The 13,242-nt window shown below is 41.9% G+C and overlaps 2 protein-coding genes across 4 annotated transcripts; one reads left to right on the plus strand and one right to left on the minus strand.

Annotated features, from left to right (window-relative positions):
• The first annotated feature begins 1,190 nt into the window (after positions 1–1,190).
• On the plus strand, positions 1,191–6,834 carry LOC120661195. Of its 2 annotated transcripts, XM_039939935.1 has the most exons (7): positions 1,191–1,352; positions 1,982–3,551; positions 3,655–3,906; positions 4,497–4,577; positions 5,551–5,692; positions 5,769–6,187; positions 6,524–6,834. In XM_039939935.1, exons 2-7 carry the CDS (start codon positions 2,319–2,321, stop codon positions 6,578–6,580), a joined length of 2,184 nt encoding a protein of 727 aa, XP_039795869.1. In that variant the 5' UTR covers positions 1,191–1,352; positions 1,982–2,318; the 3' UTR covers positions 6,581–6,834. The 2 variants fall into 2 exon arrangements, with proteins under 2 accessions (XP_039795869.1, XP_039795871.1); XM_039939937.1 differs by lacking the exons at positions 5,551–5,692; positions 5,769–6,187; positions 6,524–6,834 and adding an exon at positions 4,695–5,030.
• A 147-nt stretch (positions 6,835–6,981) lies between these two features.
• On the minus strand, positions 6,982–13,169 carry LOC120661196 (acyltransferase-like protein At1g54570, chloroplastic). 2 transcript variants are annotated; one of them, XM_039939938.1, is made up of 14 exons: positions 12,724–13,166; positions 11,101–11,152; positions 10,970–11,025; positions 10,615–10,773; positions 10,419–10,523; positions 10,009–10,112; positions 9,704–9,825; positions 9,405–9,513; positions 9,153–9,283; positions 8,643–9,012; positions 8,417–8,530; positions 8,024–8,109; positions 7,822–7,931; positions 6,982–7,348 (listed from the first exon to the last, which is right to left on the minus strand). In XM_039939938.1, exons 1-14 carry the CDS (start codon positions 13,052–13,054, stop codon positions 7,158–7,160), a joined length of 2,040 nt encoding a protein of 679 aa, XP_039795872.1. In that variant the 5' UTR covers positions 13,055–13,166; the 3' UTR covers positions 6,982–7,157. The 2 variants fall into 2 exon arrangements, 1 of the variants encoding a protein (XP_039795872.1); XR_005669819.1 differs by having other exon boundaries at positions 7,303–7,348; positions 7,822–7,947; positions 12,724–13,169.
• Positions 13,170–13,242: the final 73 nt, after the last annotated feature.

The following is a 13,242-nucleotide window of genomic DNA, read 5'->3' on the forward strand; positions in this document are numbered from 1 at the left end:
TCAAAGTTCACTGGCACAACTTGTGCTAGCAAACCAAACAGAGCACGTCTCCTCGACGATGAACAGCAGCAGACGACGCTGGGCCTGGCACTTTTCGGGTTCAGGGACCAGAGGCGCGCAGGCACACCACGGCACCACCCCTTGCCCAAGTGCAAGCCCCAACGATCATCCTGAAGCTTTTGGTTTTGGCGTGACCGTGACGCCGAGATGGTCTTCTCTCTCGGCGATAGGGACGGGATGGTCAGGTACGCAGGTCCAGCGTCCAGGTGCGTGCGCGGTGCCGGACGTGCCTGCGCGTCTCGGGAGGCGCCTCCCTTTCTCCGTGAGACAGCCGTGACGCCGTCGGGGCGGGCGGGGGAGGTGGGAGAAAATCAGAAAAAGGACGGGGCGGGGGCGCAGCTTTCAAGGCACGCGAACGCGATCTTGGGCACCACGTGCTTTGGTCGGCGGCCACGCGCCCACGGGCGTTTTTCTCCACGCTTTTCCTAAATTCTCGATGGTTTCTTTTTGTTCTGCACCATTACCCCAAATGGCAGCACGCCGAATACCGCAGAAACCCCTTGCTCTTTCCTAGGGATTTCGAAGTTTTTATGATCCTAGAAGTGACCTGCAGCAAAGCAATCTGAGATGAATTTTAGGAACTATACTACAATTATCTTCATAAAGTTCCATTCGTACAAGCGCTGTGATTGCGTGGTTGGCAAGGCAAGAAAAGGCATGTGTGCAGGATTGGAGAAGTAATAGCGTAGAGCCATCTATTAAAGAATCAGAACATTGCTACCTGGTACAGATTTCAAATGTTAGACGTAGCTTGATTTTAGAGGATCTTAACTGTCAACAGATATATATAAAAAAATGATGTGTAAAAAAAACTGCCAAAAAATATATCAAGAAGAGCCGGTGTGCAGGTGAGCTTGTATCTTGAGCGGACGAATAATTCAAACTCTGTGCCTTTTGTCCTGTTAATAACTCATGCAAGGGAACAAATATTAATCTCTAAAAAAACCAGAAGTATTCTTGCACACGAATATTACTTATCTCAGAAACGTAACTTTTTTTTGGATCTTAGTGTATCTCAGAAGCAGAACTAGTAAACACTGATTGACAAATTTATTGACAAGTAGGACCAAAACACAAACAATCCCACGTGAAAGAAAATAAAAGTGATAAAAAGGGGCAGAATGCTTATTGTAGGAATCTACTCCGATAGTCCTATTTAGCCATGGAGAAGGAAGAAGGAGAGAGAAGGACCCAAGCATTCTCAAAGGGGAGGCCGAGGCCGCGACTCGCGAGAAGAACCACACGGGAACCAGGTGGGGGAATCGCTCGAAGAATGCCGCATCAATGTCTCGGTAATTTCCGTTGATCTTGCGTAAATCCCCAACGGCTCCGACCCAATTCACCCGGCAGCAGAGTACGATCCGTTTGGGGCCCGATCGTTGTGCTGTGGCTTGTTTCTGGTCGCCGCACTCCGCGCCGGCCGATCGCGCCTCGATCTGGATCCGTGGAGGGGGCGCCGTTGGCCGTTTGGACCTGAGGAGTTGATCTACTTAATCTCTTCCTTGGTTGGTTATAGGATGCGCTTGCTTGCTTACAGGGATTGTTTTTTTTTTTACTGTGGAATCCTTTTCTCTTCGTTGATGTGGGCCCTGGAATCCAAATGCGTGTTTAGAAAATACAGACCAGTTCATCCCGATTTGCTGCGGATCGGATTCGATTGCTTGCTGTGTGGTGGAGCAGATAGTAGTTAATGTCGGTGGTTTGCTTTTTTACCTTCCAAACTTTTGCGGATTGCTAAATTTGCTGCATTGCATCGTATTAGCATTAACTGCTGGTTCATAGATTTTTTTTGTTAATATTCCTACGATGACTTTGCAGCTAATTGGCAATTTGGAATCCTCTTTGTGATAAAGTCTGAAGAAACTTTGTCATAAGTTAGCTTATTTAGCAGTGTAGTGACATCCTTTGACTATATCTGCAGGATTGTGATCTGATTTCTTGGTATGGTTCATCCGAGGTTTCTTGTTGCTTGTTCAGGCTCTAAGTTGTGTTTCATCTCAAATTGTCGCAGTAACTATAAGATCATGATTGGTGGTGGGACGGTGACATCCTCACTAGTGATCGGTTTGTGTCAGAAATCTAGATGTGGTTCTAAGTTAACCCTCTCGTGTTGATAGAGTGGGATAGATGATTATTGGAACCTTCTCTTGTTGAAATTACTGGAAGTTGGTAAGGGGTGTCATTGTAACATCTGAATAAGCATCTTCTGGAAGTAAGAGCAAGTTCATTTTTCCATTTGCTCCGTAAACGATATTGGGATGGGTTTGCCTCAAATTCCTATGGTAAAGGAGGAAGTGCCAACTGCACTCAGTACACCTGTAGCCAGTCCTCATTTCAGTGTTAGTGGTCCCTGCAATTCAGGTAACCTTCCTGTAGGGTGCTCAAGTAGAAGTGGATTTCCATGCCCATCCACCAGTGATTTCAAGAGAAAATCTGCATTGGGCACGTCGAATGAATTCAATAGCCATTTCAGAACCAGCCATTCCACTGATGATCCTGCAGGATGCCAAGGCCTAAATCCTGAATCAAGAGATCCAAGTTATATATCATTCCATAAATTCAGATCTACTGTCCAGATGCCTGCAATGAGGGTTGTTGGGTTTGATGCAGGAACTGCCTGTTCCACTGGTGTTCCTGATATGACGGTAGCTGACAAAATGCATTCATCTTTAGTCATTGGTAATTGTGGTTCATCAGCTGGACAGCATGCACTTCAGGCAAGGAAAAGGGTATTGTCACCATTAACAAATGTGCTTCCTGCTGGACAGTTCCATGGCGATGCCCTGAACATTGGTTCTGGCGATGTCAAAAATCAGCACACTCATTGTGTTAGACAGCTCTCTACTTCTGGCTTCCATGACAGTAAAAAGGCCAACATTGGAATTCTTGATTCCTTTCAGTCACCTACTGAGCCAGCATTGAGATACTCCAGTTGGAGTACAGACCAGGGTGTCGGAAAGTTTAGTTCTAATGTATTCACCGATGGTCCTTTGCTTGAGGGCAAGGAATTCTTTTCATGCTCAGATCAACCAGGAGCTGAAAGGTTTATGAATCTTTCAAGGGTATCTGTACCACCTGCAAGATTATCACATTCCCCTCCACTCTCTCTTTCTCCGCTTGGTCCAAAATGGATGCATAGAATGAGGACTACAAGAGCTTGGAGGGATCTAACAGGAGAAATTGAAAATGATTTCCTTGGCCTGAAGGAAATGGAGGAATCAAATTGTGAGGATTATTCAGAGTATGGTGGTAGAATAAGGATGAGGAATATGTTAGAAGAAACCAGTATTTTTCATGAAGGATTTGATACAGTGAGCCCTAAGAGGAGTTTTGGTAGAAGATATCGGAACTGGATCCCAGAATCTAACCCAGTGTCTCCAGGCATTGGATGTATTAGGAGTTTGAACCTCCTCCCTGTAAGGAGATCATTGGTTGGCTCCTTTGAGGAGTCTCTCTTATCTGGTCGCTATTCATGTGGAAAAGACAATCAGGTTCACCGTGTTTTCTATTACTCCTAATTACTCAACTTTTGATGAGGATATCAGACATCTTGTTTTTGTCTTAATTAGTTAATTTCTTGTTCTCATAATGCAGAGTATTGACGGTTTTCTGGCTATTCTTAATGTGACTGGTGGTAACTTCTCTCCCCCAACTCAGAAGCTTCCATTTACAGTAACAAGCATCGATGAAGATAGCTCCTTGTTGTACTATTCGTCAATTGGTCTTGCGGGGAGGTTGCCTACGAACAATAGCAAAAGCCCAAGACTCAAAAGAAGCCTCAGTAACAGTGATTCGCGGTCATCAAGAAGTCGACTACGCATACCTGTTAAAGGCTGCATACAGCTGGTACTGAATTGCTTGACCTTATAATATTTTTTGATTGGGATGTAATATGGCATGATTGGAAACTTTCTGTGAGCTTAACTACCTGTTATTACTAATATATGTACCTTTTTCACTTCCTAATAAAGTTGATATTGTTTGTACAGTGAACTTCAATTTCTACGATTTATTGTGTATGCATGAAATATGAACATATCATTTAGTTTGATAAACCCACATGTTTGGAGCACGTTTGTTAGACATGATGGCACATATTGCACCTTGACCTTGAAGTCTGCATGCCCTTATGTATTATATTTAAACTTTTAATTCAGTTGATGAGCCAGTCTAAAAGGAAATTGAAGCACCTTTCTGCATCCGGGGAAAAAAGGACAGCAATTGTATTATTACTATTTGGAATTATAAAATTGTGATATGCCAATTGAGCTCATGATGCTACCTTCATTCCATGTTTGGAGCTAACTTGGGGACTTAGCTAGTGCATCTCACCTCCCTCAGATTGCTTTTTGATTGGATCTTCAAAAATTTTTATTAAATGGTCATATTTCTAGCGATTTGTGTATTTCACATTAAGGAAAACTCTTGTTTGGCAGGTGGTCAGTAATCCGGAGAAGACACCACTTCACACCTTCTTCTGTGCATATGATTTGAGTGACATGCCTGCTGGAACCAAGGTATGAGAAATCAGTACATGTTATTGCCTTTCTGGTGGAACCAAAAAAGGCCCCTTGTCGGCTGTTTCAGAGTAATATGGAACCACCAGTTGCTTACATAGTAATGCCTGGCCACAGGCACGTCCTGGGCATCCGGTTGGTGCGCCCTGGGCAGCCGGTCTCCAGGGCCTTTTTCTCGGTCGTGCGCAAGAGAATCTTCTCTACGCAAAGAAAACCTCAGGGGAGGTCCCCTGGGACCGAATTTTTTTATTTCCTCTTAAACATATACATTTTTTTTGCTTATTGTCTTATCTTTATGTATGTCTCAGATTCTTATTTCACATCATGACAAAAAAATGTGCATCATGGTGACATACTCTGTTGTGATTCTTGATTTTGCTGATTATTAAAATGTCATGTTTTTTATTTCTTAGTTTTTATGTTGAAATTCAATTAATATTGCTGGATTCCATATACTTATTGAGACACATGTGGTTCAGTGCCAATCATGGACTTCTATTTTGGTAGATAGACAAAAGAAGAACATTTGGGTCCTCTCAGTGTTCTTATTAGAGTTGATTATAGAAAGTCTTCTAAATTCATTTTATTATATCTATTAATTTTGGGTGAGGGGAGGTGGGGTTACCCAATATCAAAGCAGGGCTTTCTATGAGTCCTTACTGGTTATTGTAGCCAACCAAGGCTGCCCGCTACCAATCCAGAAAACTAATTTCTGCCCATTAGTGAAAGTGTTGCCACTTCAGTTTAATACTGGTGTACTTGGTGGTGGGATCAAATGAGTAAATTGTGATATATCATATGGTGCAAATACTTGATCATCTGGTACCATTTTGCAAGTACTGCCAGGTGCATGAATGATATTTGCCTTATGAAATGGATGTCTAATGTCTTCCTTTAGTAGTCGCAATTATTTAGTTTTATTTCTTTACTTCTTTTTCTCAAGCCTGTGTTCTGATATTGTAAAATGGGACAGACTTTCATGCGGCAAAAGATCACTCTATCCTCTGCTTGTCCCTCTTATCCGACCAAAGAAGGAAGCAAGGCCAGTGACGTAAAGGTCGAGTCAGTCCAGTGTGGAAGTGAACTTAGAGAGTGTGGTGCTCTATTTTCCGAATGTAATAAAGCCAATGCCATTGGTAGATAAATCCAAATTATAGAGTTCAAGTTAATAGTTTTTTTTTAATTTTGCAGGTTCTGAAAAGGGGCATAACTGCTACTCAATTGATGAGTCAGAAAAGGGAGGTTACACAGATACAGGATGTTGCTCCATGGAATGTGACATTATAGTAGGGAATTCAGAAAATGACACCAATGCTGATGGCTGCTGCTGTCAAATAGACACAAGTCTGTCTGATGGAAATAAATCTTGCTGCAGATCTTCCAAGGTCAATGATATTTCAGCTGGAGGTGTTCTTCGCTATGCTCTGCACCTACGTTTTCTGAGCCCTTTCTCCAAGAAGTCATCAAAATCAAGGCAGCAATGCAAATCTAATGTCTCATTAGATCTCCACAGTCCCAGTACTCGGACCAAGGGAGAAAGAAGATTTTATCTCTACAATGATATTAGAGTTGTCTTCCCTCAAAGGCACTCAGATGCTGACGAAGGCGAGGTATGTGGCAATTAAGATATTTCAGGCTGTATATTTCACCCTTCTAGCTCAATGATAGTTTTGTTTCTTTGTGCAACAGTGAGGTTGAAATATCTGAACCTATAACATAGAAAGCATTCAGTATCCACAAAACTGCCAATTGGGATGCAAAATTTATAAGATATCTTTTGTTTTTTTTGTTTTATCTCTTTGTTCCAATATTTTTGCATTACTAGATACATCAGTCCTGCCCTGTTTAAGTACGTTCATTAGACTTAGCACATGACATCTTTTAAAGCCGACTACTGCCTATCTTGTTCCATTTGACATGGCTAACTGATTCTTTTTTCCTGGCAGCTGCGGGTTGAGCATGACTACCCAGCTAATCCCAAATACTTCGACATAAGCAACTAAGATCTGGTACACTCGTGTTAGCTGCAGATGAAATTTGTGCATATCATTTCCTCACTAACTTTTATCTGCCTCTTCTGTTTATTCTCGTTATCCAGATGTACAGTACTAACCTTCTGATCGAATAGCTCATTCCATCTACTTTGCTGTATGATCTTTAATTAAGGTGTTGCATTGCGACTGGATGAATATGTCATCATCTTCTCTCTTGCCAAAACAGATCCAAGAATAATCTCTCTCTTCTTGCTTTGCACCCATGCACTGTCTAAATAAATACCCCCTCCATTCCAAAATGTAGATCGTTTTGGCTTTTTTAGATTCATAGTGTTTGCTATGCACCTAGATATAACATATGTCTAGGTGCATAGCGAAAATTATTAACCTAGAAAAATATATTTTGGAGCGGAGTACTTTTTATAACAGAATTTTATTGACTATTGATTTGAATGAGCTTCAATCAAATCGACGAACATAATTGTGTTGAGAATAATGGTAACAAACCACTTTGTTGACAAAAATATAAGAATAATATAAACAGTTGGTGTGGATTCTAACTAATGGTATTCTCTAACTGAACATCTCACGGTTCAAATGTTGGTATTTCTGCGTTCGGACCATGAACTGCCTGGTAGAGAAGCCTGTGCAGTATATTCCTGTAGGGGTCCTTTTCTCTTTTCTCCTTCAGATAGTTGATACAGCTCTCCACTTCAGATTTGACTTGCAAATAGAGGCGTTGGGCCTCGTCTCTGTCTCTCAGTTCCTTCCCTCTCCCTATGCAAGCAAGCAAATCTAATGAGAATTTTTCTCAAAAATATTACCATACATCATGTTCGAGAAGTACATCAGCATGTGTCCTGCCTTGTCATTTGGTGGCCAAACAGATAAAGCATGTTAATTTCTTAAGAGAGAATGCCTGAAAAACACTAGTCCCTCAATTCATTTTTTAGTAGGTAAATTAGTATTTTCAAAGGTCATACTTAATAAATTTTACCGATTGTATATATTGATCAACTTAGATGCATACTTAGTGTACAAAAGGTTATATGAATATATTTGTATTTCAAATACCTTTTTATATGACATTAGCTTTGTAGCAATTGATGTTTTCATTATATTGTAAGAAAAAATGATGGTTAAAGTATATCTCTAAAGAAATTTTAAAATCCTAACGTGCCTGTTAAAACGAACGAACGAAGGGAGTAAGTTTAAAAGGGTGTCATCTGATTGTTTTTTGAATTTTGTACCTCTTGTTTCAATAGGCTTTCCAAAGACGAAATAAAACCGCCCTGGTACCTTTGGCGCAACCACTACAGGGTGCATTCCTTGATCTTGTAGCTCCCCCATGGAATCAGTCCTTCGAAACCAAAACTCTGCATCAGGACATTACACAGAACCCAAAAGGGAAAAGGAGAAAAGAAAAGAGATTTTTGAATTTGAGCAGCAAACCTTAACTTCAGGCCATCACGAGTTAGCACCTTGTCGAGAATATCATAGAAGGGAAGCTTCTGAAGATCATTGTAGTCTAACAACAACTGAGATAGTAGATTAATCATCAACCAAGTTTGTGTTCTCCAATGGAGATATTCTTTTCATTGGAAATTACAAGCAGTATTTTGTTTCGTTAGGATACACATTTTACCAATACAATTACTCTATTAATACATAATTTTTGTGCTGCCATTAGACCCCAATTCAAAAGTACTTTCTTATGAGTATACTCTGATATCACATAAATAAAAGAGCAGTTGTTGGTCAAAGCCTTTTTCCAGGAAATGAAATACGCATTGTAATTTCAAACTTAGGAAGTAGCATAGTGGTCGGTAGTAGGATAACACTTACATCGCATATATCATCTTCTCCCACAACTCCAAATGGTATGATACTTGCTCCAAACCTGGATGCCATTCTCACAAATTCAGGTTGGTCCGGCCAAAACAACTTGTACTCCTCTCCCTGTAAACCACAGCCCTCAGTGAGTCCATCTCACCCTTACCGCTTTGACTTCTCATGGTCTCGGAGACATGACTTGGCCAAAATCAAACCAAATAACATGCCAAACCCTCACCTTTCTATGAAGGGCTTCCCGCGCACCTCCGGGGTACAGCAGCACAAACTCCTTGTCTGCGAGGAGTTTGTAAAAATTTGCCCCCGTGACAGGCACCGCGCCCATGATCCGATAAACATCAAAGTGTGCCGAGTCCGGCATGATCTGCTCTGAGTTCTTATCGAACATGAAGGGGTGAGCCAGGCCCCGGATGTGGACTCCGGTGCTGCTCAGCACCCCTGTGACCATGGGTCCAAGCTCAAGCCCAAGGAGCATGTGATACCCAACCAGCACGGCAGGACCCTCCCTTGGCAGCCCGGCCAGTCCCCTCACTATCTTCCCATCGGGCAGTGTTGATAGTAGCACCGGGTCAGTGATAAAGTTTAGGATCCTGAAAGTTTTCAGAAATTCAGTAGCTTTCAGGAACTGTTTGGAACGGCGAATTCACAGAGAATTCCTATGGGATTTATACTGTTTGTTGTAAAATTGGATTGTCACGTTCTAAAGGTCCAAGTTGCTAGAGAAATGTACCTGTCACGATTGATAACCTGTTGGAGCTCATCAGGAGTTGCTGGTAAATAATCTGAAACAAAGTCCGTCTTCTTGGAGCGGCGATAGTACCCAGCTCCTTTGATGGTGGTTGCGAGATCAAATTCAGCTTCCTGACAGGTATTTTGTGTAATTGTTCATCAAGACCTAGATATGCTTGTAAACAGTAGCTGGCCGTGGCCATAACCCATAAGAAGAGTGATACAAAAGAGACCAAATATTTAGTTGGCATACCAGTAAGATTTTGTGGCCATTGTCTCTGAAAAGGCGTGTTCTGCATTTCTCTATAGCACCACGTAGCTTCTCAGCCTCTTGGCTGCTAGGCAGCAGTTCATCATTTCCACTGGCAAAACAATATCAACTTCGGATCAAATCTTAAGCAGGAAAATCTGTACAAATAAACTTTTCATGCATATATTCCATGGAAAGCATGTTTCAGACTGTTAGCCTCAAAACTTTTAAGAGTGACGACAAATGGAAGAAGAAAGAGCATTCTTCCCTAATTTGCCTACATGGCCCTCTGCGAGTCTTACCTGGCTAGTACCAAAGTCTGGGCTTTGACTGCATGTAAACGGGAATTGACAAATGATGCTGCTTTCTTCAGTATTTGCAACTTCCAAATAATGGATTCCTTTGTCAAAATATCAACTAAAAACTGCAAGGAAAAATGTAAAAAAAATAAGGATGCGACGTAGAAATAAATTTAATTGCTGTACTTCCAACAGAATAACAGATACGAACTGAAAAATAGAAATAGCATCAAAGTGTTCATAAAATCAGTTTAAAAAACAAACAGTAATTCAAATAGCTTCATATGGTTTGACACTTTTGAACTCACTATATGGGAAGCCAACAAACTGGAGGTGATCTCTGATAATGTATTGTCTTCTTCATGAGAAAAGCCACGTCCAACAACAGTTGATGGCATCTTCATGAAGTTCCCTAAAAGCATTAAACTATAAGCACTCAGTAGATGCAAGTCAAATGAGTATACTTTTCATGCTATAGTCAACTATCTCCAACCATCGTGCAATGTTCAGTGAAGAACTACAAGAAGCTAGATCTGACAAGGGGCAGCGAATGTGTTCAGTACATTGAGGAAACAGATGATGGCTACATCTCATCCACCTAAAAAATTTGCAAAAGTACTTGCTTTCGAGTGAATCAAAGCAAGCATGCCATTCCTCTGGCAAAAAAGTTCAGTGTAGAATTTCTTAAAAAGATTAGTTTAGAGAAGTAAATCAAAACCTGTCAGAAAAGTTAGCAGTTGTGGAGTGGTCAAATGGAAGGGTTCAGGGACAAAATTCAAGAAGGCTGAGAGAGTTTGCAGCTGTGACTTATGGAATGATGTTCCTGCAAGAGGAGGCAAATTCCATGAGTCAGGAAAAAGTTATCACTGCAAGATCAGAGGAACACAAAAAACCATAGTCACTTGCAGCAAGACCTGGGTTTACTAGGATAAGTACCAGATCGATGTCTGGGTTTCGCACTGCCACAGCTAGGGCAATGCATGCTCCTACTGATTCTCCAACAAGATACACTGGTCTGTCTGATGCTCTTGAGCTCTCGGATTTCACCGTCGTCTCCACAAGCTCAACAAGCCCTGCATTCATTTGACAATGTTTTGGAGATTTCATTAGTGGAAAATTTAACTTTGAATCCTGTATGTTTCAGGCATGATTGAAATACTGAAATTGTGATAATTTTGGATGAAACCATCTATGCATTCCCATGAATTGTAGAAGAAAAGGCATGCTGCTGATTACTTGATTCCCAAAAATTGATTTATAAAGACATACCTTCAAAGGACGTGCGATCTTCTACTGGTATATGCAAGCACCACAGCTCAAACATCCTGCAGATTCGAACAGTTCATCGGTCGCATCCAAGAAAAAATAAGTCATGAAGTTCCATCGATATTTGCTCTTACTTTGCCAATTTCTCATGGTGGCGGATAAGTCCTAAACCAACTCCGTCGATTCCTGCAAGGATCCGAAATCTAAATCAGATAAATTTCTGAGAAACCAAAGTAATGAAATGTACCAATCGTTTATGTGTTCTAACATTACAGGTCAGCTCGATTTCTTAGATAGCAAAAACATCACATGAGGATTTGTATTTTCAGCATCTATTATCTTATTATTTGGCCAACAAACGGAGCCTCCACGTTCGCTCTCAAGGTCTAAAAATTCCCACGTTAATCGGAGAAAAATAGAAAAATAAAAATTACCCACCACTGCCATTATAATAAAAATTAGCCTAAAATACCCCTGTGTCTAATTAAAAATCACCCACCAATGCCATTATGAAAAATTAAATATAAAATATCATTTATCTATGTATCAGTTACAAACATATACTATCAATAAAAACTAAAACTAACAACAATCAATCAAAATAAAACAAAAATAAGAATAAATATATGTGTAATATTATTAAAGCTCAACAAATCAAATTATTATTATAGGTATATCATATTTGAATTGTTTTAACCAACAATAAGATATAATTTACGATAATGAACATGTTGATGTGTGGTAAAAAATAGTATAATCTTTAAATAGGGATACAACGACATGCAAATTTTTAAATTTTCAATACTAGCCGCGCAAATGCACGGGCTGTACGCTTAGTTATCTGAATCTGTAAAAGACCAAAGTTCCGATTCAGTGCTACTACAACTGTCGTTTCTGTCCACCTAACAGTCAAACAGCACACATGTCGGCATGTTGCTGTCCATTAACCATGCTACCTCCAGCAGCTATCACCTACCACACAGTAAACAGTTTGCCATTTTCCCCATGCTAATAGTGAGAAAGCAGCACATGTGGTCCGCATAGAGTTTTGTCAGATCCTCTTGTTTTGTTTATGCCATCGGCATGACCTGCAGATCTCTGAGCGAGCAAGTCAACAAAACTGATCGGGTGGCATGAGCAGGCAAGCCACCCAATCGTCGGCAAGTTGCCTATAACTTAGTGCGGTGCTATGTTCATGATGCGCTTAAATAATACTACAACTGTTGGCTTAAATTATCGTAGGGCCACCAAAACCTATAACTGCCTGCAAAATGTTGTATTCTGCACTGCTGCCTATGGAACGCACATGACAAACAAGATTTAAATGGTGGATGATTATGTATAGAGGCTGAAAAGGACATTAAAAAATCGATACCGCAATATATCTCCATGCCGGAATATTTAACTTAAACTAATGTTAGATCCCTTCTGCATAATGTTAGTATTTTGTTAGTGCCTGCACAATATGACAATTTACATCCCTTGCATGTAAGCATGTTAGATACAGACAGCAGTGCAAGTTTTTTCTTTCTCTTTTTGATTGCTGAAAAGGATGGATAACAAAAAGTAACACAGCAATAGCTTCTCCGGTCTCCCCATTGGAATATTCAGGTTAAAGTTAAACTCACCATCTGTGCTTTGTCAGATATTCAAATTTCAAAGAGCGCACTCAGATTGCAAAATTAAAGGTAGAGAGATCACTAAGCGAGAACGGCGCATTCTTTTATCGAGGGAAATGGTCGTACGTACTAACATACCGGGCAGGTAGAGCAGCGTGGGCGCGCCGGGGACGCGCTCGCCGCCGGCGCCCCCGCACTCGAGCGGCGAGAACCACCGCGGCGGGCCGCCGTCCTTCCGCCGCGCCATCTCCCCCGCCGCCTCCACGTACTCCCGCAGCCCTCTTCTCCTCGCCGCCGCCGCGCCCGGCGGCGGTGACGCCGAGGCCGAGCTCGACGCCACCGCGCGCGGCCTCCTCGGCTCCCACCCGTGCGCGGCGGGCGCGCGACGGAACGGCGCGCGGGCGAGGAGCGGCCGCCCGGAGCGAGGCGGGGCGACCGCCGACGCCGCGGCGTTGGCCGCCGCCGGCATGGCCGGTGGCTCTGGAAAGCTAATAGCTAGTAGGCGATCGAGGAGCGAGGTCGTTTGGTTGACCACCCGGGCCGCGCTCGACACCGCGGCCAGCAGCAGTGCGCGCGCTGTGTATTGCAGCGTGATTGGCTGGCGACAGACATAAAAAAGGGGAGGGGATAGGGGAAGCGACGTACCAGTAGGAAGCT

The sequence above is a fragment of the Panicum virgatum genome, chromosome 2N (assembly GCF_016808335.1).
Source record: "Panicum virgatum strain AP13 chromosome 2N, P.virgatum_v5, whole genome shotgun sequence".
Lineage (NCBI taxonomy): Eukaryota > Viridiplantae > Streptophyta > Magnoliopsida > Poales > Poaceae > Panicum > Panicum virgatum.